Source organism: Heloderma suspectum, chromosome 3 (assembly GCF_057233095.1).
Source record: "Heloderma suspectum isolate Gila_16-S chromosome 3, 16-S_ref, whole genome shotgun sequence".
Lineage (NCBI taxonomy): Eukaryota > Metazoa > Chordata > Lepidosauria > Squamata > Helodermatidae > Heloderma > Heloderma suspectum.
The window spans coordinates 131,013,398-131,034,580 of record NC_139460.1 but is presented as its reverse complement, the minus strand read 5'-3'; the positions used below and the strand labels follow the sequence as shown (position 1 = coordinate 131,034,580).

The 21,183-nt window shown below is 42.4% G+C and overlaps 1 protein-coding gene across 1 annotated transcript in view; it reads right to left on the bottom strand.

Annotated features, from left to right (window-relative positions):
• The window catches only part of ADPRHL1 (ADP-ribosylhydrolase like 1), a 41,353-nt gene extending 21,104 nt beyond the window's left edge, over positions 1-20,249 (bottom strand). The window contains exons 1-3 of the mRNA XM_084844571.1: positions 19,959-20,249; positions 11,730-11,894; positions 1,905-2,030 (exon numbers count right to left, since the gene is read on the bottom strand). Of these exons, the coding sequence (XP_084700697.1) occupies positions 1,905-2,030; positions 11,730-11,894; positions 19,959-20,172 (505 nt within the window). The 5' untranslated portion in view covers positions 20,173-20,249. The remainder of the gene's footprint in view (positions 1-1,904; positions 2,031-11,729; positions 11,895-19,958) is intronic.
• Positions 20,250-21,183: the final 934 nt, after the last annotated feature.

Genomic DNA, 21,183 nt, shown 5'->3' with positions numbered 1-21,183 from the left:
GGAACAGCAGCTTCAACATGAGGTTGATTAAAATTCTAACTGTAACACTTTCTTCTGATTAACTATGGCTGATGTTTTTGCATGGCATCACTACAACTCGCTTTGGGCATTGATCTGTCTTGCAGCCTCACCTAGTGCCAGTGTACTGAGGACTTCACTCTGTCTGCTTGCTGCTTCTAGAGGCTATAAACAACCTAAGATAATTTTGCTTTTCTGACTGTGGACACTTTACACTGGGCTGTATTCAAGCTGGTCTTTAGTTGTGGTGGCAAATGAAATCATAGAACAAGGATGGTTTGCACAGATGTCCGTCCCCCCCGCCACCAATAATCAGTGGTTCTCCTGATTGCAGACCACTTATTGCTCCATTGATTGGTGGATGCCAAAAGAGGAAGGGTTTGCAATAATGGAAAACCAACAGAGACAGACAGACAGACTTCTTCCTACCCCAGACTCTAGTTCAAAAGGGAGGTGCCATGGCTCAGGGGTAGAGCACCTGCTCTGCATGCAGAAGGTCCCGGGTTCAGTTCCTGGCACCTCCACGTAGGGCTAGGAAAGAATCCTGCCTGAAACCCTGGAGAGCTGCTGCCGGTCAATGTTGACAGTACTGGGCTCCACGGGCCAATGGTCCGACCCAGTATAAGGCAGCTTCCTATGTTCTAGCCCCTCCTCTCTGCCAGTGCTTCTGCTGCTTCACCACCCTGCTCATTCTTGCTCTTCTTCTTGCAGTCATCCTGTTAGAACTACCTCTCCCTGCTCCATGCCTTTGGTCCTCATCTTTTCTTTCAATATGCCCCATTTCCATTGTCACACTCTAACAACTACAGTTGGAAAAGCATGCTTTAGTGCATAACTTTAACCTGACCTACGGCAAGCAATTGTCATCTGGCACACTACAGAACCCAGGCACTAGCCTCCAACTGCAGTTGTGCTGAGCAAAGAGCAGCATAAGGCTACAGGCCTATACACGCTTATTTGGGAGTAAGTCCCGTTAAATTAAGGGGACTTACTCCTGAGTAAACATGATAGGTGTGTTGGGATGTGTGTATTTCTATTGTTCTTTGTAACTTTGTTTTTAATATTAGAACGCTACATTAGATTGCCTCAGCCTGCTCTGAATAATATCAAGATTCTTCCTGCAAATGCTCTCCCAGAGAGCATTTTCCTCTCACCTAGTCTTCCTTCTAGTTTTTGAGCTTGGTCAGGAAAAAAAACCATTAGAAACTGCCCGGGGGGCATTTGCAGGGGGAACCTGATGGGTAGGAGAAGGAATAAGCACCCCTTCTAATCTACCAATTGTTCCCCAGAACTGTTCCTCTACCCCTGCATTTGCCAAATGATGAAAAGATGGTGAGTGTAGTTCTAACCTTAGGCTTTCTTCACACAGAGCTTTTATCCTGCAATTGAGATTGTGCCTTCACAGAAGTTTATGGGCTCTTTAAATGACGCCGTGATTCTCCAAGGCGTCTCCTGCACTAAATGCCTTTTGTTCAATTTTTAAATAGATCACAGAGCTATCAGATTACCCCTTTGTGTTCCGCTTCAGTTTCCTCCATGAAAAGAGTAAAAGCGGCAAGAAGTGGAGCGAGATCAATGAAAGATAATGGAAGACTCAGATACAGGGAGAAGGAGAGGGAAAGGGGAGGGGGGAAAGGAAGCGGGTGAAAAAGGCAGTCATTGTGATCCTGCATTTAAAACAGAAGCAGAAAGCCCCATTTTAAATGCAGGATCTTAGGCTGGTGTAGAGATGCCGTTAGTGTGGTTTGCATACTTGTCCTTAAATTATAAATATATCTGAGAAAATGCCAGCTGTCCTGCAACACAGGACCTGTGCTAGCTGTTCATTTGCTAAATGCAAAGCTTTCTGCATCATATTCAAATAGGTTAATTTCCCTGGATATTACCTGTAGGATGATTGTGAGTCATTCGTCCAACTTCAATGCTCACTTCAATGAGAGATTCCAACCTCTCAGGCTTCCAGTATTTCATCCCTAAGCACATGGCTTTTGTAGCTGCTCCAAATCCTGAACCTACATTGATAAAAATTAAAGTAGATGTCTTTAAAAGGACAAATAAGCTGGGCATAATACTTTGAACTATGTCTGATCCTAACAGGTATTGTTAGTGAATTTTTAAGTGGCATGGGAGAGGGAATATGATGGGTCCATCCCTTCTCAGCCAGAAAGCTATGCAGTTAGGAGGAGGAGGGGGACAGTAGTAACAATAATGCAGAGAGTGTGTGCATGCTTATATCTATATCTATATATAGGGCAGTATCCAATGGTGTCATTCCACTCAACTAGCACTAGTGGAGCTTTGCTGAATCCTTCAATTGCGCAAGTGGTTGCCCTTTACGTTTGTGAAACTGGTTGTGCAAGCAGTTGCACAATTTCACAACAGCTTGTGGAATGTGCAACAGGTTGCACAAGCATAATCAACCGCTTGTGCAACTGCACTTGCACAAATATAACTTTAGTTGGATTTTTCTCTTGCACATAGTTCAGAACCTAGTTTCCTCATCATTTGCGCTAACAGGATGATAGTTTGATACCATCCCTAGAGTGCAATAAGCCAAAAGGAAAAATGCTTAAGTCCCACTCATGTTTGAGTGAAAGTTAAGGATGTGTCTATTAAAATCAGTTGGACTTAAACCCTTCAGGTTTTTTGGATTGTGACCAGTTGTGTGTGCACGTGTGTGTGCGTGTGCATGTGCATGCGCATGCATGCACGTGTGTGAGTGTGTGTGTGTGTGTGTGAGAGAGAGAGAGAGAGAGAGAGTTTTATAATTACTTATATTCCTCTTTCCCATCAATAATGCTCAAAGCAACTTATAATATTTAAAAGAAGTCAAACACTGGAGATTTCTGGGGCCACCAGAGGAAGAGAAAGCAGCAGCCAGGTGCCCCTCCATCATGGCTAGATCCAGTTCCAGCTGAGATCCCCCTCCCTCCAGGGGATGGGTGGGGAAACAGCCAGTCCTCTCTACTGTGCTTAGATCCACTGTACTTCTGAATCACCACCTGTCATGCAGACATGAAGGAATTGGGGGAACTAAAAGTCTAAACCAGGAGTGGGAGAACCTGTGGCATTCCAGATATTGTTGGACTACAACTCCCATTAACCCCAACCATTGTCATGCCGGTTGGGGCTGAAGGGTGTTGGAGTCCAACACCTCCAGTCTAAACCCTTCAGATTCCAATAAGGCTTAACAGAGCTGATTTGAGAAATCATGAAGGCCCAGGATGGGTGGATGGGGTAGGCTCTGTGTAGGCCAATTGCATGGAACATGTGTGGGGGAAGCAATGAATGGCCACTTTAATCTGCAGCTACTGTTTTTATTATTCTGTTATTGATATTATTCTGTGACATGTTGCAAACTGCCTTGGGTGTGTAAAAACAGTGAGATACAACAGTGAGTGGTACAGGTCATCTCACATCAGAGATTAAGGGATATGGTTTCCAAGCTACCACTAAGCCTATAAGCCCCTTCCTCCCCATAGAAACAATAGGTGTCAGCCATTTCTAATAGTTAAGGAGGCCAACTAGTTGTGTCCCGCTTGCCAGACACAGGAATGAGCTTCAGCTCTAGTGGTGGAACTCAGTTCTGTTTATTTGTCAATTTATAACCCGCCTTCCAACTGAATGACTCTCAAGGTGTCTTGTTGCATCTTAAGCTATGAATGGCATTGGGTTGTTACATCCTCAGTATACAGCAGGGCTGCACAACCTTTTTGTCCCCTAGGGCTGCATTGGGCCATGCCAGGGGGCTGCAAATGCATGCACATGCATGCTCTCTCTCTCTCTCTCTCTCACACACACACACACACACACACACAATGCCTGGGGCTTCTCTTGCTTATCTCCGATCTCTCATCAGTTTGTTTTTTCACTGCAAGGTGACTTTTACAGTAGCCTCACAGTAGATCGTCAATGTGGATCCTAATCTAGTGAATGGCTAATTCATGGTGCGATAACTGCCAAAATTGCACTGATTCAGGATCAAACTGTATGTTGCATTGGTGCCAATGGGAACTTTTTCCTAACCCTATAGCCATGGGTGTGGGGGTGGATTATTGGTGAAATCACGCCTGGGGAGTGGAATATTAAACTTCACCACCTCATGTGCAAGTGGGGTCTCAATAAAAATCAAACCCCCATCTGTAATAAGGAGGAAGAAAAGACACATAGTTTCTAGTTATGATATGTTTAGTTAAGTTAAATCAGCCTTCCCTAATCTGGCACTTTCCAGATGTGATGGACTGCAGCTCCCATAATTCCCAGCCAACAGTGGCCATGCTGGCTGGGAATTATGGGAGCTGCAGTCCAACACATCTGGTGGGCGCCAGATTGGGGAAGGCTGCATGAAGTTATGTTAAAGACATAATAAAAGACATCACCTCTTTAATCTACTGTGTAGTTTAAGCTGTAGTCTCAACTCTAAAGCTTGCGGAAAGCTTGTGATAGAAAAAAAACCCACAGCCATTCTTTGGTACAGGAACCTCTTCATTTCAAAGCTTTTTGACTTGCACCAATAAAACAGCTCCAGATTTAATTAAAGGATATCTACACTATGAACATATGTTGGTTTTAGTTTAATTGATGCAGCTTTACTCAAAGTATCTTGGGTAATGCTTATTTAACAAAGATGCTGGAACCATCTGTTACAGATGGCTACCCCCCGCCATTCCCTCACAGAACTACAGTTCTTAGGGTTCTTTGGCTGTGTGTGTGTGTGTGTGTGTGTGTGTAGGGATAATTATTAAACCAGTTTGAGTGATTGGTATCCTTCATAGTGACTAAACTAAGTCAGTGGTGTCTTACTGAACTGTACAAAGCTAAGCCGCTGACATGAGAATTCAGTTCGCTTGCAGCTATGGAACTAGAAATTATTTTGGTGCTGTGTCCTGTTCCTGCCAGTTCTTTTGTGTGACTTTGATACCTGCCTTACTGGCAAGACTAGGGAGCTGTCCAGCAATGCAAACAGCAAGTCTCTGGCAAAGTAGCAAAAGCCCTGGCCAGTCAAGTAGTCACACCAAACTAGGAGCTGAACCGGATAAAGTGCTGCACCAGATGGGAAGCAAACCAGCATTTTTATAGCTAGTCCTGTTCATCCAGCCTTTTCTGGAGTCTGTGTTGGTTCATAATTCTTCCTCCCAAGAAGGGCTTAGTAAATGAAAACCCCATGGCTTCACTGATATCAGCCTGCCTGCATGTTGAGATCTACTTCAGAGCCATGGTGTAGTGGTACATTTTGAAGTGCAGGTTCTCATCGTGACAGTGCCCATAGCAACATCCCTGAGGAGAGTCCAAAAATTCAGGGAGTTGTATTGATCCATACCAACAAACCAGTTCTAGCAGTTTTATCTCCACCAGGAGCAGGTCTTTTGTAAAGCTGCTGACCTTCTTCACACATAATGACAACCCAGAGTATAGGGTTGTCATTGACTCAGGGGCTCATGAATTGTCATTACATGTGAACCCTGCACTGTGGTTTAACTATGGGTTGTTAACCATGAACAACCCAGAGTACATAACCATGAGTGCTCTTCCTGAGTTATTTATGATTAGAAGGACAGGGACAGTTAGAGAGATGCTGTGACAGCAAGGAGTGGAGTTAGGATGGAGAGATACTGAGAAGAATTAGGGGCCTGAGAAAGAGAGCAATCCAATGGCCCCTAAACAGCATTTGGGAGACCATAGAATTGTTCAGTTTCCTGGCTACAAGTCGGAGATAAAGCTCTGACCTGGGAGCCAGGAAACCGTGCTCCCCACCCCCTCCCCTGCTCCCTCATAGCGGGTATGGAGAAAACTGGCTACCTCTCCGGGGCTACCTCTCCAGGGCTAGGGAGGGGAGGAGCTGTGGTATGTCATTTCCTATGGCTGCGCCAGTCTCCTTCCCTCCCCCTCCAAGGCACAGCTGCTAGATGGGCAAAATTGCCCATCTAGCAGAAATGCAAGGCAGTGGGAACACAGAGCCTCCATTCTCCTCTTGCCCTGCATTGGATACTCAGCAGCGTCCAAGTTCGGAGGGTGCCGACTACCTGTGTAGGGTTGCACCCTAAGTTAAATTAGTCAGTGAGTAGAATCAGAGATGGGTTTTGAATTAGAAGAAAGGGAGAGGGGCTATTGGAAGCAGAGATGTGGTATTATGTTTTTAGAACCATTATGATTATTAACTCATTGACCTGTTAAATAATTAAATATATATTTATACTTTCAAATATCTATGTTCTGGTCTGGGTGGATTTGAAGATTGGCATATCTCACCCCACATGCTAAGGATATAAAGAGGAGAGTCCTACTGCTCTCTATAAATCAGTAGGTGGTGACAGCTGTTGTTCTGGAGAAAAGTCCTGTGAAAAGCCTGGACTCAATTACCTCTAGGGGCCAGGGCCTTCTGGGGGACCCCTAGTTTACATCACAGTTTAAATGGGCATTGTAAACTTATTTGTTTACTGTTTGTTTTTTCATAATGCTAAGGATTTTGTTTGGGCTGCTATTATTGTGCTGCTGCTGTATTTTGTGCTCTCTGGACATTGGGCTGAGCGCTGTTTTAATTTTGACACTATTGCTGGCTGCCCCTGTTTAATTTTATTCTGAATGTGTGTTTTCAGATAATAAATACACAAAAAAATTAAATAAAATGCTTCCAGATGGGTACTGAGCTTTCTAGTCTAAGCTTCAATTTGGACTTGTGTCTGTTCCTGGGGGTGTTTTGGGGCAGGGAGAATCTGAAGTTGTGAGAGGGGTTGACCAGTCAGGGGGCATTAGGTTCCCCAACTGACACATCTTGGAGGATGACGGTCTCAAGGGATGTTCAGTGTTCACAAGTTCCCATATGTGTTCGTACTAGAGATGGAAAAACTGGGGGAGAGGGGAAATGGAATGAAGTATCCTGGAAAAGGGCACTACAACATTTTGTTGCTGATCCCACTTGTTCTCTCTTAAGCCTATTAATCTCCTGATTCTGCTTATATTTCCACTTAAGTTTAAAATTCAAATACCACAAGGAGGGAGCATGAAATTTATAATCATACTAAAGCTTGTTTGCACACATTGTCATAAGGAAATCTTAACTTTCCATTATCTTATAAACTGTTCCCACTCTTGGACATATGATTGAAAAGCATTTAAATGATCCATACTAAAAGAATGCATAGCTGAATATTTATTCATTATTATAACAAACCATACCTTCTGCTACCATTCTTCCATAGGTGCGGCTTTGCTCCGTTACTTCACTGTTAGCATTCTAACTGCTGTGAGCACATTAACACAGATTTTAAAATTTTTCTCATTTTGTATGTCTCCACACATAGTTTAATGGAGACAGTCCCTTTTCTGGAATCATTCATTGGGGTCCTGTTTTCTAAATTGCCCTTAGCTTTTAGTTATGCAATATATTTTTCAGTTATGCCAACTCTGGCATAAAAGTAATGCGTTCGGTCCAGACTAGCCATTCTCTGACAGGAAGTACTCCTTCCCTTCCATTCATGGAACCCACTCGATATCCAGCAGAGACTCCCCACAGGAGGAAAGTGGAGGAGACAGTTTCCACCAATTTTCCTTCCCCTTATAGTTCCCCATGCTGTCTCCCATACAGCTATGGAAGATTGCCCAATCCTTCAGTGCAGATTTTCATGGGGCTACAGGGGGAAGGAGAGACTGGCAAAAACCACATCCACCCTCTCAGTTTGTGAGTGGATCTCCACCAATTCTAAATCTGGATGCAACACAATATACACACACACACGCCTGGTCATCCACATACTAGTCATTCACGTAATACAGTTTTATTAATTCAGATAGGGTGGGCAGGCAGTTTTCAGCATTGGCATCCCCTCCCCCATTCATTGCTACCTAGCTGGATCTTGCTATGCAGAAGATTCATGGCTGCCACTTCACACGTTCCAAGAAAAACAGTGAATGGAGGAGTACAATTCATGGTTTCTCTTTTACTGCTTCAGGGAAGCAAATGAACTGGCCCTGAGAAAAGAGAGGTGAAACAGAATCCCAAATAGCTAATGCAATTCTGTGAGCTTGCTTTTAGAGGGATCGATCCCTTCTCAAACACCTTCTTAATTATACTCAATATATGCATGGGGGAGAGTAGAGTCCTGCTATCATGTCTACCTGGTGCCCTGCAAAATGCACAACACAGGTCAGATGGGGTACAATGAAGTAAGTGGGCTGACGTTGCCAGGCATTCTCTTTCCTTTCCTCTCCAGCCAACTGTCCGGAGAAGGCTGAAGTCAGGAAGAGAGCAGATCTGTCAAACTGGGTGGATTGCACAGAGACAAAAATAATCACCATATTACATTGCAGTGTTTATGGCACGATGCTGCATCAATATATGACGCTAGTGTTGCGTGATTCTATATCACTCAGTGGCCCAGTAATATAGTACCATATCAACATGGTTGCTGGATCTAGAATCTGCACCAGCCATGAGAGGTCATGTTGTACCAATGAACAAGTGAGCTCTTCCAAACTGCCAGTATTACAGACTAAAAAAAGATCTCTACAGATTGCATGTTATCCTTAGGTGTTTTGTGTCATACACACCAGAAGTGAAATAACAGAAAGTGGCATGATAGGCAGAATGGGGAAGTTCTGCTTTGGCACCTACAGTGAGCGGTTTCATATGTATCTAGTTTTGCCATTTCAGCAATCTGGCTTGAATAGATCACTTTGCACTGACAACATCCCTAGCAAGTGTAGGCCCTTAAATGAAACATGAAACATTGTATTCCTGAAAATAAATACTAAATTCCAGGACAAAAATCTAGATGAGGAGGCATCACGCCAAGAACAAAGACTCTTTAAATAGATATAAAACTGGGCAGAGATAATTTACGGAAGGACACAGTGCCCTACCAAAGGAATTCCTGGCAGTTCACTTAGCATATCCAAGCAAATATGGAATCGTTGCAGAACTATATAATGGGCACAATCCTACCCTACACAGTCACACTACCCATGCAGGGAAGAAAGGTGTCCTGTGTTTGTAAGAGGGTGAAAAATCATACACACGCACATGGGTTTATAATGCAGGAGCAGAAATACGCATCAATACTCAGGCTTTCTCCATCTGGTTTCATCATGGGATTAGAGCAGGCTCCTTTACACAGTTGTTTCTATCTCATTATATTCCATTCCTTACCTTTTCACAGGGTGCCTACTTTTCTGCAAAAAGCCATTACACATACTGGGGGCATCATGAAATTTCCTCCCTGATTCCTGCCCCTTTCCCTACCCTTGCAGATTATTGGTGGGTTAGTTGTGATTGACACACAATGAGGGTGGACAGCAACCTCCACCAACCCCACCCCTATGAACCCCACCCCTGCAGGCACTGGTTTACCGGCAAACTGCTGAAATGCTGGCATGCCGACAATTCTGTGTTGTGGAGTAAGCAGCCGATGTCAGGAGCAAATGCCAGTGCATTGCATTTAGTCACAGCATGGCAGCAAACCGGCAGGTCAGTATACCAACATGCCCACCACTCCAATGTCACTGTTGTTATCATCATGACTGCACTCCCAACAACCCCAAACAAAGCGGATTTTTCATGCTATGGGAGAAGTACACAGGCAGGTCATGATGCTCCTGTTATGCAGGCTCAAAAAATACTGCATCTTTTCCATTTGGGGATCACACAGGATAGGCAGGGGGAAAGATTCCAGAAAATCACTGGAAGTAAACGATGTCATGTAACAGTCCCACAAACTTCCATGAATGGCCAGTCATGAGTGTGTGATAAATTGCAGATGTAGAGATGTCCACAGTCAACATATGAAGCAAATAAAGAATTGAAACAATTACATGCTTAATTTATAAGGATGTGCTAAAATGAGGCACTAGGATCAGATCAATTGAGAATTTAATAAGCTATCAGATGGTAATAGTATTTCTCCTGGACTATGTGAAAGACTATGGAATGAACAAGGATTTAGTATTGGGTAATATTGAGATAGCAGCAAGTTGGAAAATCATTAAGATTCCAAAAGAATTACAATACAATCCTGTTCATGCTTCCTCAGAAGTAAGTCCCACTTTGTCCAGTGGGGCTTACTACAAGGTAAGTATGCATAAGATTGCATTCTAACAGTGCAATCCTATGCATGCCTGCTCAAAAGTAAGCCCTGCTAAGTTCAAGGGGGCTTACTCTCAGCTTTATATGCATAGGAATATTTATTTAAAGTATTTTTATCCCATCTTTTGAGGGGAAGCCTCCTCAAGGCAGTTAACAAGATAAAAATGTTAAAATATAAGATATAAAAAACAATTAACTGAAACAGCAGCATAAAACATTTAAAACAACAGGAACAGTAAACTATTCAAGTTATTATGTAATGATGGGCATCCACTCATTTAAATGCAGGCTGGAACATCCAAGTCTTTAAGACCTGCACATTCTGTGGAAAAGTAGTGTTATGCTCCTGCACTCCAGCCTTGAGAGGGGTGAACTCGCAGGAGTTTCAGCGCTACCCAGACATCGGCTTCCTAGAAGGAGGGCACTGGAGAGTGCACTTTGGTGTTTCTTTTATAAAGGTTTATTTACACTGTCATGTGGTGCAGAGTGGTGGCCGGCAGTATTGCAACTGAAACTTCCCCCACGACCTGAGTTCAATCCCAGCGGAAGCCGGGTCTCTGGGTAGCTGGCTCAGGTCGACTCAGCCCTCCATCCTTCTGAGGTCGGTTAAATGAGTACCCAGCTTGCTGGGGGAAAGGTGGTCACGACTGGGGAAGGCAATGGCAAACCACCCTGCTACACTCTGCCACGAAAACGCCAGCGCAAGTGGCGTCCCTCTAGGGGTCAGTAATGACCCAGTGCTTGCACAGGAGGAACCTTTCCTTTTTCCAGGATGAAGGTCTACAACAACCCAACTCCAAGCAACCTTGCCTCCTTTCAGCTGCTCAGCAGATCTTCATCTGCAAGACAAACGCCACTCTCCCTTTGTCTATTATTCAGCCTTCCCCCAGATTCATTTCCTCCTACCCCCTCAGGCCCTCTAGGACAAAGGTTACCAGTTCAAGAATCAGTTTTGGGGGGAAATCCTCAGCAGCACTGAATTGTAAGAGATGCCTAGAGGTAATGTAGACTGACCCCAAACAAATAACAGTATTGTATAAGGATTGCAGGCTTGCGTTTGAAATTGTGGAATGCTGCCAAAATAATTTTGATAATGAGCTGGGATTCATTTGCCAATTACTGGACTAATTGGTCTCCAATGGATTTTGTTAATCTCTTTATAGTACCATATCACTTGAACTACTTTGGGTTACTTGTTGTTGTTATTAACAGTTTATTAGATTTTGATTTCCATTTTCTATTGATTTTCATTCAGTACAATACAAACAGTAATTCCTTCCCTTCCCCTATCCTCCTCACTCCTGCCCTTTCCCTCCCCTTTAGGTTTCCCCCTCCCTTCTTCATACCCTCCTGAATTTAAAGAGTCAAAGATTCATGACTATAAGTAAAACCATTAAGCCAAAAATTGGATACATTAATTTACATAGAAAAAATAAGATAGGGTTGCTTTAAAACAGGGATGACAACTTGCAGCCTTCCAGATGTTTTGGCCTATAACTCCCATCAACCTTCACCATTGGCTGCACTGGCTAGGGCCGTTGGGAGCTGTAGGATAAGTTGCCCATCCCTACTTTAAAAGGACTATGATGTAGGATAGTTTCTACTCAGAAAAAACCCCAACAACCCATCTTACCTTTCTCATTAAATGGTGTGTGCCAAGCTAGGAGATAGTTGTCTGGCTTCAGCTGATAGCAAGCCTCAGTAGTAGCAGGGTCTGACCGTCTCCCGGGAAGCTTATCAACAGCATCAACATAACGTTTTACAAGTTCCCGATACAGGTCTTCTAAACACCAGTAATCTGTTGGGGGTGCGGGTGGGGGGAAGTATTATAGGTCAGGTGAAGAAGCAACAGGAAATGTTTAAAAGAAGGAAAGAAAAACATGCAGCTGCTTTTTCATTTGCCAAGGTTGCTTAACCTGGAGCAGTTAACCCTTAGCAGCTGGGAAATACCCTGCCATAAACACAAGTTGGCTAAATTATTAACAGTGCTATTCTATGCATGTTTATTCAGAAGTAAGTTCCATTATGTTCAATGGGCTCCCATCACTACTAAGTGTGTTTAGGACTTCACTCTAAAAGATAAAAGCACACATTTTTAGTTGGTTTCAATGTTAACTTAGGTGAAGTGTGGATTCTAATCCACCTAGGTACCTCATTGTGAGGGACAGAAGAGTGGTGGGTCTTCCAGGTGTGTTATTACGCTGGGTATGGACACTAAATATGTGCATGGAAAAGCTCTCTGTATAATCAGGGATTAGTTTGTGTCTCTGTTTTACCTCAGTAAGACTGAGGTAAAAAAAATGTGACAAGACTTAAGATCATCAATATTTTGCTTGGGCTTTCTTCCCATCCACAATACCTTTGTCTCTTCAGTAGACCAAACTCTCTCTCCCAGCCCGCCCCATACATTTTATTGTTCTTCCATAGCAGCACCAGAGAGGGATGGAGGGTCCTCTTCCAGACAGGTAGCTCCGCCCCCCACATTGCTGGACCCTCTGGTTACTTAAAGGAGAGGCACTCTTCACATACAAATTATAAATGACTCATAAGATGAAAATTAAAATCAGGATGAGATCCTAAGCACACTTACTCCATCAAAATCAATAGGATTTTATTCAGATAAAATATGTTTGGGATGGGAGTATTAAAACAAAATATATCATTATTTCTCTTTCAGGAATCTAACATGTGATACCAAACATGTTCCCTCCTAAAATGTACTTTGCCTCTTTTGTCCCACCACCGGATTCTGCCCTTGCGGAAAGTGCTGCTCTGTATTTTATGCTCCTTCATTCAGCATTTCCCTTCCTTACATACATGTGTGTGCAACTGTGGAGGTCATAAGAAAGAACACTAATGCTTATGGCTGGTCTTTTTTCTTTCTTTTTTTACTAGAACCCAAATTAAAAGAATTGCTGACTGAAGCAATAGCTGCTTTTAGATGTACCTGTGAAGCCATTCACAATTAACCTGTGGAAGAATTATGCTATTCAAGACGGTTTTTCTGGTAGACTGGATACTGCAGGAAATATGTGGATTCCCTTATTTCCCCCTTTTAGGATCCCTTGTTTGGTCATGTTTTACACATTAAGGGCACAATCTTATCCATGTTTAGACAGAAAAGAAGTCCTACAAACTTCCAGCATTCTCCAGCCAGGAATGCTGGCAGTTGTAGGCCTTTTTTCTGTCTAAACATGTATAGGATTGCGCCTGAAATTAAGTATTCGTCCATTGCAAAAAGTAGTCCAGATGTTTTTTGATTGGTCAAAAATCATGAGATTCATAGGTCCACTAGCTGTACCTGAAACTAGATCTTTTTCTTTTAGAAAGGCTAGAGGAGTGTGTGTGTGTGTGTGTGTGTGTGCGTGTGTGTTTGGGGAGCAGGAATGTTGCAGATTACCCATTGGGACTGCAGTTTTCCAGAGAATAAATTCTTGCATTGCTTTCTGAGGGCTACTTTGTAATTTAGCTGCCTCTCTTGACCTTGGGCCCTAAGATGCTGTTGGACTACAGCACCTATCATTCCTGTCCACTTGCCATGTGGATAGAGATGATGGGAATTATAGTCCAACAACAGCTGGGGACTCTGGCTTGGGAAAGGCTGTGTTACAGCCTCCAGTCAGAGACTGCCAAATAACAATTCCACATGATGACACTTTATGCAAGGAGCATAATGTGTATAAGCCTCTTGCTGCATGCATGGAGTGATGATGAGAAATATGGCACTCACAAAAGGACTATCACCTGATCAGGCCAAAACATGCAATAAGTTTAGAAACATCACATGCTCTGTTTGGCTAGCTGTTTTCAGCAGCTTCCAATGGTGACTTTTATTTATGTCGTGGCTTGAGAGTGATAACCTCCTAATGGGTTAGTAATTTATTTGGAATACTACTATTAACTACATATTTTGTCCTGACATAGTATTTTCCTCTCTTTGGCTCAGTTTTAGCTGTTACCATGCTATTTTTTTTTTTTTACATGCTTGATTTCATGTTTTATCTTTCCCAACCTGTTGCCCTCCAGATGTGTCAGACTACAACTCACATTGGCTGGGCTTGCATGTAACGGGAAGCCACTGTGGGGAATTTCCCATTTTTTTGTTGCAGTGGCCACCATTTGGAATATTCAAGCCACAGCAGGCCACATCATAGCTTATTGTTATGTGCAAACACAGCAACAGTGGATTGTTGGGGTGCTTGACAAGCTACCCACACCCCTAAAACAGCCCATGGGTTCTGGGTGGCTTGTCAAGCATCCAGCAACCCATTCTCACCATGTTTGCACTGAACGACAAGCTATGGCACCCTCCCTCCACTTAAATATTCAAAATGGCAGCCACCACAACAAAAAGCCCCACATGGAAATTCCGCGATATAACTTCTCATTACGAATCAGGTCATAATCTTCAACTAGCATGGCCATGCTGGATGGGGTATATTTACTTAAAGCCTTTTTACCTCACTCTTCTTGAGCCAGAAAGGGTCCCAGAGCAGCTTACAAATATCAGTAGTAAGACAGTTCCAGCCCTCAGGCTTATAATCTAAATGACATGACACTCAAGGAAAAGGGGAGGGAGGAAAAATGCAAACTCAGGCACTAGCTCTTAAAGTTACATTTATTACAACATGGGATGGAAATAATGGTAGTTGTAGTTCAACATATCTGGAGAGCACCAGGTTGGGAAGACTGTTTCCTAAATAAATATTGCATTGTTTACAATTATTTGTTTTGCCTTGCTTTATTTAAAAATGTTAGCTCGCTAATGAGCTGCATTACTGCGTGGTACTATGCTACTTGGACATAATATTCAGGCTGTTAGGATGGAAAGGCCAGAAAATTAAATTAGAATGGGTGCATTGTCTTGTCATCTCCAGGTATTTTAATTTTAATGTTAACCAGACATATCTGCCTGAATATAGAAATGCAGAAGAAAGGTAGCCGGCTATAGTCCGTGTCAACGATGCATATACCAAACACAGAGCAGCACCCACAAAGTTTGTGAGCCGCTCACGTGTAAAAATTGGGACTAAATGTTCACAAGTGTGTCCTACAAAGGTGTCCTAAATTTATCTGGAAAGGTAAGGAACACACAAATGAACTGCTCAACAGAGAATGAGATTTTTAATGTAATACATTCCAAGTTTTTAGGATTGGTAATTGGTAAATACATAAATAAAATTACATCAGCTAATTCTCACAGAGTATTGCTTTTGTGACTGCTCATCCATTGTGGTGTGGTGTTCTCAAACATTGTATTGATAGTAATACATAGAATTAATACACTTTCACTGTTCCTTCTCTTTCTGCCTTAAAAACAACCTGATATAGAGAAATTAAGCAAGTAAAACTTTCCCCATACTTCTATTTCAACTCCAGAAAAAGCTTTATTTGCTACATGTGTACATAAAAGAAATAAAAAAGGTAAACCTGAAACAGATGCCTGAAAGAAAATGAATTGGTTCAAATACACCGCGCAATGCAACTCCACATGAGCAACAATTTCAAGTTGTCTGATTCCAAAAGATGCTTCCTAAGAGTTCTGCTTTACAGTAAAAACAAGCAAAAAGGTATTTACTAGGAGTTAACTAATCAGAGGGAAAACACACAGAGAGAAAGAGGGAGAGGGAAAGAAATTTGCCTCATCTTTTGCTTTTAATAGCAGCTATACGTGTTGCCATACTATAATTTTAAAAAACCCAGATATCCAATAGCATATAGAAGGGATGTAAGTCTGTAGCATGTACTATTTCTGTCTTGAAAACTGTATCTGTAATTAATTTTCATGGAGGGAAAAATCATACGTTTTAAAATTATTTTAAAATAGGTCTGATTTTTTCCCCTCCTTAAAATTGTGTCTCCAGTACAGTCATCAAGACATTGACAGCACATGCTCCATATTACATCCTTTCTCGAAGATCTCAGAACAACACCCAGAAGCCTTGAGGGATGTCTTTGTTGTTGTTGTTGTTCAGTCGTTAAGTCATGTCTGACTCTTCGTGACCCCATGGACCATAGCACGCCAGGCCTTCCTGTCCTGCACTCTCTCCCGGAGTGTGCTCAAGTTCATATTCATTGCATCAGTGATGCTATCTAGCCATCTCATCCTCTGCCGTCCCCTTCTCCTTTTGCCTTCAGTCTTTCCCAGCATCAGGTTCTTTTCCAGAGAGTTTTCTCTTCACATTAGGTGGCCAAAATATTTGAGCTTCAGCATCTGTCCTTTCAATGAGCAGTCAGGGTTGACTTCCTTTAGGATTGATTTGACCTCCTTGCAGTCCAGGGGACTTGTAAGAGTCTTCTCCAGCACCACAGTTCAACAGCATCAATTCTTCGGCGCTCAGCCTTCCTTATAGTCCAGCTCTCACAGCTATACGTTACTAGTGGGAAAACTATAGCTTTGATTATACGAACCTTTGTTGGCAAGGTGATGTCTCTGCTTCTTACTATGCTGTCTAGGTTTGCCATAGCTTTCCTCCCAAGGAGCAAGCGTCTTTTAATTTCATGGCTACAGTCACTGTCTACAGTGATCTTGGAGCCCAAGAAAATAAAATCTGCCACTGCTTCCATTTCTTCCCCTTCTATATGCCAGGAAGCCTAAAATCCTGCATTTAAAATGGGGCTTTCCACTTCCGTTTTAAATGCAGAATCACAACTGATTCCCTTTACACGCACTTCCTTCTCTGTAGTTGGCCGTTCCCATAGTGTTATGTTTCTGTGAAGAGGCATTACACACGCTCCAGGTTCAGTGATACTTGCTCCTGGGTTCCTGCCCCTTTCCCTCCGCTTGCACATCACTGGTGGATGGGGACTGACATTTGGACAGCCCCCCCATCTCCCTGGGCCCTGCCCCCCTCTTCCGTGCTTTTGGCCAGTCCTTGCTGCTCAGTCCCTCCGCTGCTCCTCCGCTCTGCCCCCCCCCCCGCTGCTGCCCTGTTTTGAACAGGCAGGCTGAAAATGGCGAGGAGCCAAAATGGTGCAGGAGCAGGAAGGCTGAACGCCCATCAGACCTTCGTCACCACCTTCAACATCATGACCACGCCCCCAACAGCCACACTCAGCGCTTCATTCATGCTAGGGGAAAAATACACAGGCAGGACATGGCGTTCCATTTGCGCATATCTGGAAAAATACCCATTTTTTTCCATTTGAGGAAAACACGGGATAGGTGGGAGGAAATAGTTGAATAATGACTGGATGACGACGATGTCATGTAATGGACCCGCACAATTCAGTGAGTGAGCAACCATGAATGTGCAATAAACTTGAGGTGTAGAGATCTCCTTGGATTCTCCAAACATTTGATAAACTGGTAAAATGACCACAAGGTGAATCTTATCCAGAAGGTTGTTGAGTAGGAATCTTACTCCTGCAAATGCCTCACAGGCTGTTCTTCATTTTTCCCAGCTGGTCCCACTTCTAGTTTTCAAACTGGGTAGGGTGGGTGGGTAGGGATTGGTTAGACATGATTGCAGGGTGGCATTTGAAGAGGTGTACTGGTGAGTTGCCCTCTCCCACCTTGACATTCTCCCCTATGAACCCCTGCATTAATGGGAACCCTGAATTTCCTTTGTGAAGTCTACTTTATCTCTCTCTCTCTCTCTCTCTCTCTCTCTCATTTCTCTTCACCAGTATGAAGTCAAGATCAGGATAAATATTTCTTAGCAAGTTTTTCAAATATATATCACTGTTGCCTCATATTTTTTACCTCAAATAGCAGGGGGGGAAGAGCTTGCTTTCTCTTATTTTTCCTCTACCTTCCTTTTTACCACACATAATCAGAGGCAATGTGGATAGAAAAGGCAGGAGGAAAATGCTCACAGGTAGTATGTCTACTGCCTGACTCCACTCCCAAAGACCAGCTGATGCTATATTAACACTGCAGAGAGTCAAATCCAGGAGAACACTTGAAGAATTACAGTGATGATGACAGAGAAACAACACATAGTTCTGCTTGGCCACCTACAACTAATCTTGAGACTTTCATCCCACCTCAGTGAAAAATCCTTACTACAATCCTTCTCTCCAGTGTAGCTCGGTTGATTACAATACAATACAAAAACCCTGCTGTATGGATGGACTCTCCCCACCCCTGCACCGTCCACCTGGATAATGGCTCTGTTGGCATCCTAGGCCCCGGGTCCCTCTGCAGTGACTGCCATGCCTGATTGTAGGAGTAACAGATATTTCCTGGCTTAGACAAATCTGGGTTGTAAAACATGGTTTTGCATGGTAGTGCAGACTCTTATTAGCCCAGCCTGAGATTTTGATTTCTGGCTGAGACATCCCTAATGGATATATTTTAAGCATGGCAAAGCAGTCACCAAAATACAAAGGGAAAAAAAGTTTAGGTAGATGCCTTCCACCTATCTAGAACTGACCAGATGTCATAGTTAGATTCCACATTAACCATCCTGATCCAGTGGCAGATAGCCACAAATTGTGATACCATCTCTATCTCCTCTCCCATTCTGGGTTAAGATTAATTTTCCCATGTACCATTTTTTTAATGGGAAATTATATATGGTCTTGAATAATTAAAAAAACACTTATTTATCATGTTTCTCTATCTGGGACAGAAAGATCACATGTCAGAACACATAGATATTAAATAGCTGGTGTCTTGAAATGCAAGTGATGGAATCAAGAACAAGGTGTATTTTGAACCAACAGCTGCCCTGCTGTGTATATACCATATAGACACAGAGATATAGAACTTGCTATTCTACAGCTAATGTAACTCAAAATGGTTGCAAAACAGCTCAATAAGCCTTGCAGATAACATTTATGCTCATATAGAGGTCAAGAAGCAAGAAACATGTGATGTGTATTTAATCACTGACTATATTCAGAAGTATGTTAGTCATCCTTTCCTTTGATAGGTTGACAACTTGCCATTATCTTTAGAGTATTAGCTCCTGCTCACATCATTGGCTGACTAGTAGCTAGACATGAAATATCCAAGATTCTCTTCAACAGACCTCTGGCAGCTAAATTTAGAGCAGCTCAGCAGCAGTCAGATAAGAGTGGAATGCAAGTGAAATTTCATTGGCTTTGACATTTCTCTTGCTAAAAAACAAATTGAGAACAAGAGAAAAGTTCTATCTGAGGAAGTGCATTTGTTTTAGCAAAGATACAGATGTTTTGTTCAGACCCATCTGGCATGCATCCTAAATACTGCATATAAATTGGATTGTAAAACACAATTGCATTAAAAAGGAAAATGACAATTTTAGATGCATTTTTATGCAGAAGACAGTTGATTCTTACTATGATAGGCAGCTGCTTGTATACCAGACAGGAACTGGTACCTGTGATAAATGAAAAAGGCTTAGGTTTTTACTTTCTGCTCAAAGCAAGTTCACACCAATGCATCCAGTTTAAGATAATATGTATTGTTTTAATTTATACCTTTAATAATAAACTTTATACAACCAAGGAAGAGAGCTAATAAATAGGCAACCTTACTTACTGTGAATGGCACTTTCATATTAAAAAAAATGAGGTTTGAAGTGCTTCACATAAATTATTCTCAGTAATTCTTATAACAACTTGGTAAGGCAGACCAGTATTGCAGATAGACAGCTGAGAGATAAGCTGCTTGCCTAAGGCCACTTTGTGAATTCATAGTTGAGGCGGTATTTGAAGCAAGTACTTTTTTATTTCACAGTTTACACTCTTAGCCATCACAGTAAGTTTAGGGCAAATATGTAAGGCATACTATACATTGATCACTGAAAGTAGCACAGATCTCTACACAAGCTCACTGATCAGCTAGCAGAACATTGCAATTACAGTTCTCCAGTTTTCTTTCTCCAGTTTTCTTTCTCCCCTCCCAGCTTGTGTCCAGACGAGTTTTTCCTACCTGTGATGAGAGCTTCAGCGGTAGCCATGTGCATAAGAGTATTGTCACTCATTGGCCATTTGTCAGAGGACAAGACAAGGTTCTCGAGTCCCCCAATTTCTTTCAGTTCCCCTTGGATCTTTGCACCTAAAGCATTGTTTTCCCGGGTGAAATTTCGATAGCCCAGAGCATCCCCTACCCCAGCCAGCAAGATAGCAGCCTTAAATTTATCCATCACGAGATGAGTTTGATGCTTTTTCAATTGTCTTTGGTCTCAAAAACAGTCACTTGGTGTTTCTTTGTTCCTCTGCCTTCGAGTTCAGGTCAAGCAACTCTTTATATCGGAGCCATTGTGTCATTGCACAGAGCTCTCCGTATAAGGCAAGGCTTTCCTTTTCTGGCTTGGCAGATGCCACTACTTGTCTGACATCCAACGAATGGATAGAAATTGTTAGTCCAAGTATTTTCTAACTTATTTTTAAGCTGCAAGCTCACAAAGTGTGCAACACATTAGTACATGCAAGTCGCAAAACTTAAAAGCCCTCTTACAATCCAGGACAAAACAAGCCAAGAAATATTTTGGCTATCCAATTTAAGTAACTCTATACCTAGAAAAACACATGCTGTAATCAGGAGGTTATTTTTTGGCTGCACAAATAAGAATATTTTTGTCTGATTTTTGTACTACTATAAACTTGATTACTCTTTGTGAGAAACTGAGAAAAACCAAGAGCAGCACTGATTTCTTTTAGGGACATTACAGACAGAAGAATGGAAAGTTGCAGAGTAAGCCAGCATTTAAAAGAACACCATGGAAAGCCTCTGCTTCTCCAATTCCTAAATTAATTGACTAGACTTAAGTTTGTCTGCCCTGCAACTCACAAATATTGTGTTGCAATGAACTGATACTGCACCATACAGAAATGGACAGCTTTTTCTTTTTAGTCCTCCTCGATTTGAATCACATTTTGTGTGTGCACACAGATGGGTTATTCTGGGGCAACTAGACATTCCCAAAGGATGCTTAGCAGTGGTTTCTGATTTCCGTCATGATTCCAGCCCCTCCCTCCTTGTGAATAATCTCTGGCAGGATTTACACTTGAGCAATTAGTTAGGTCACCTACTTCTGCTTTTTGTTACAGTAGAGAAACTGTATATCTGTCAACTTCTAACTTCTTGATTAGATTTAAATCTCTAGACCCAGATGTATTGGATAACTATCACCCAGTTGCTAATGCCCTTTTTG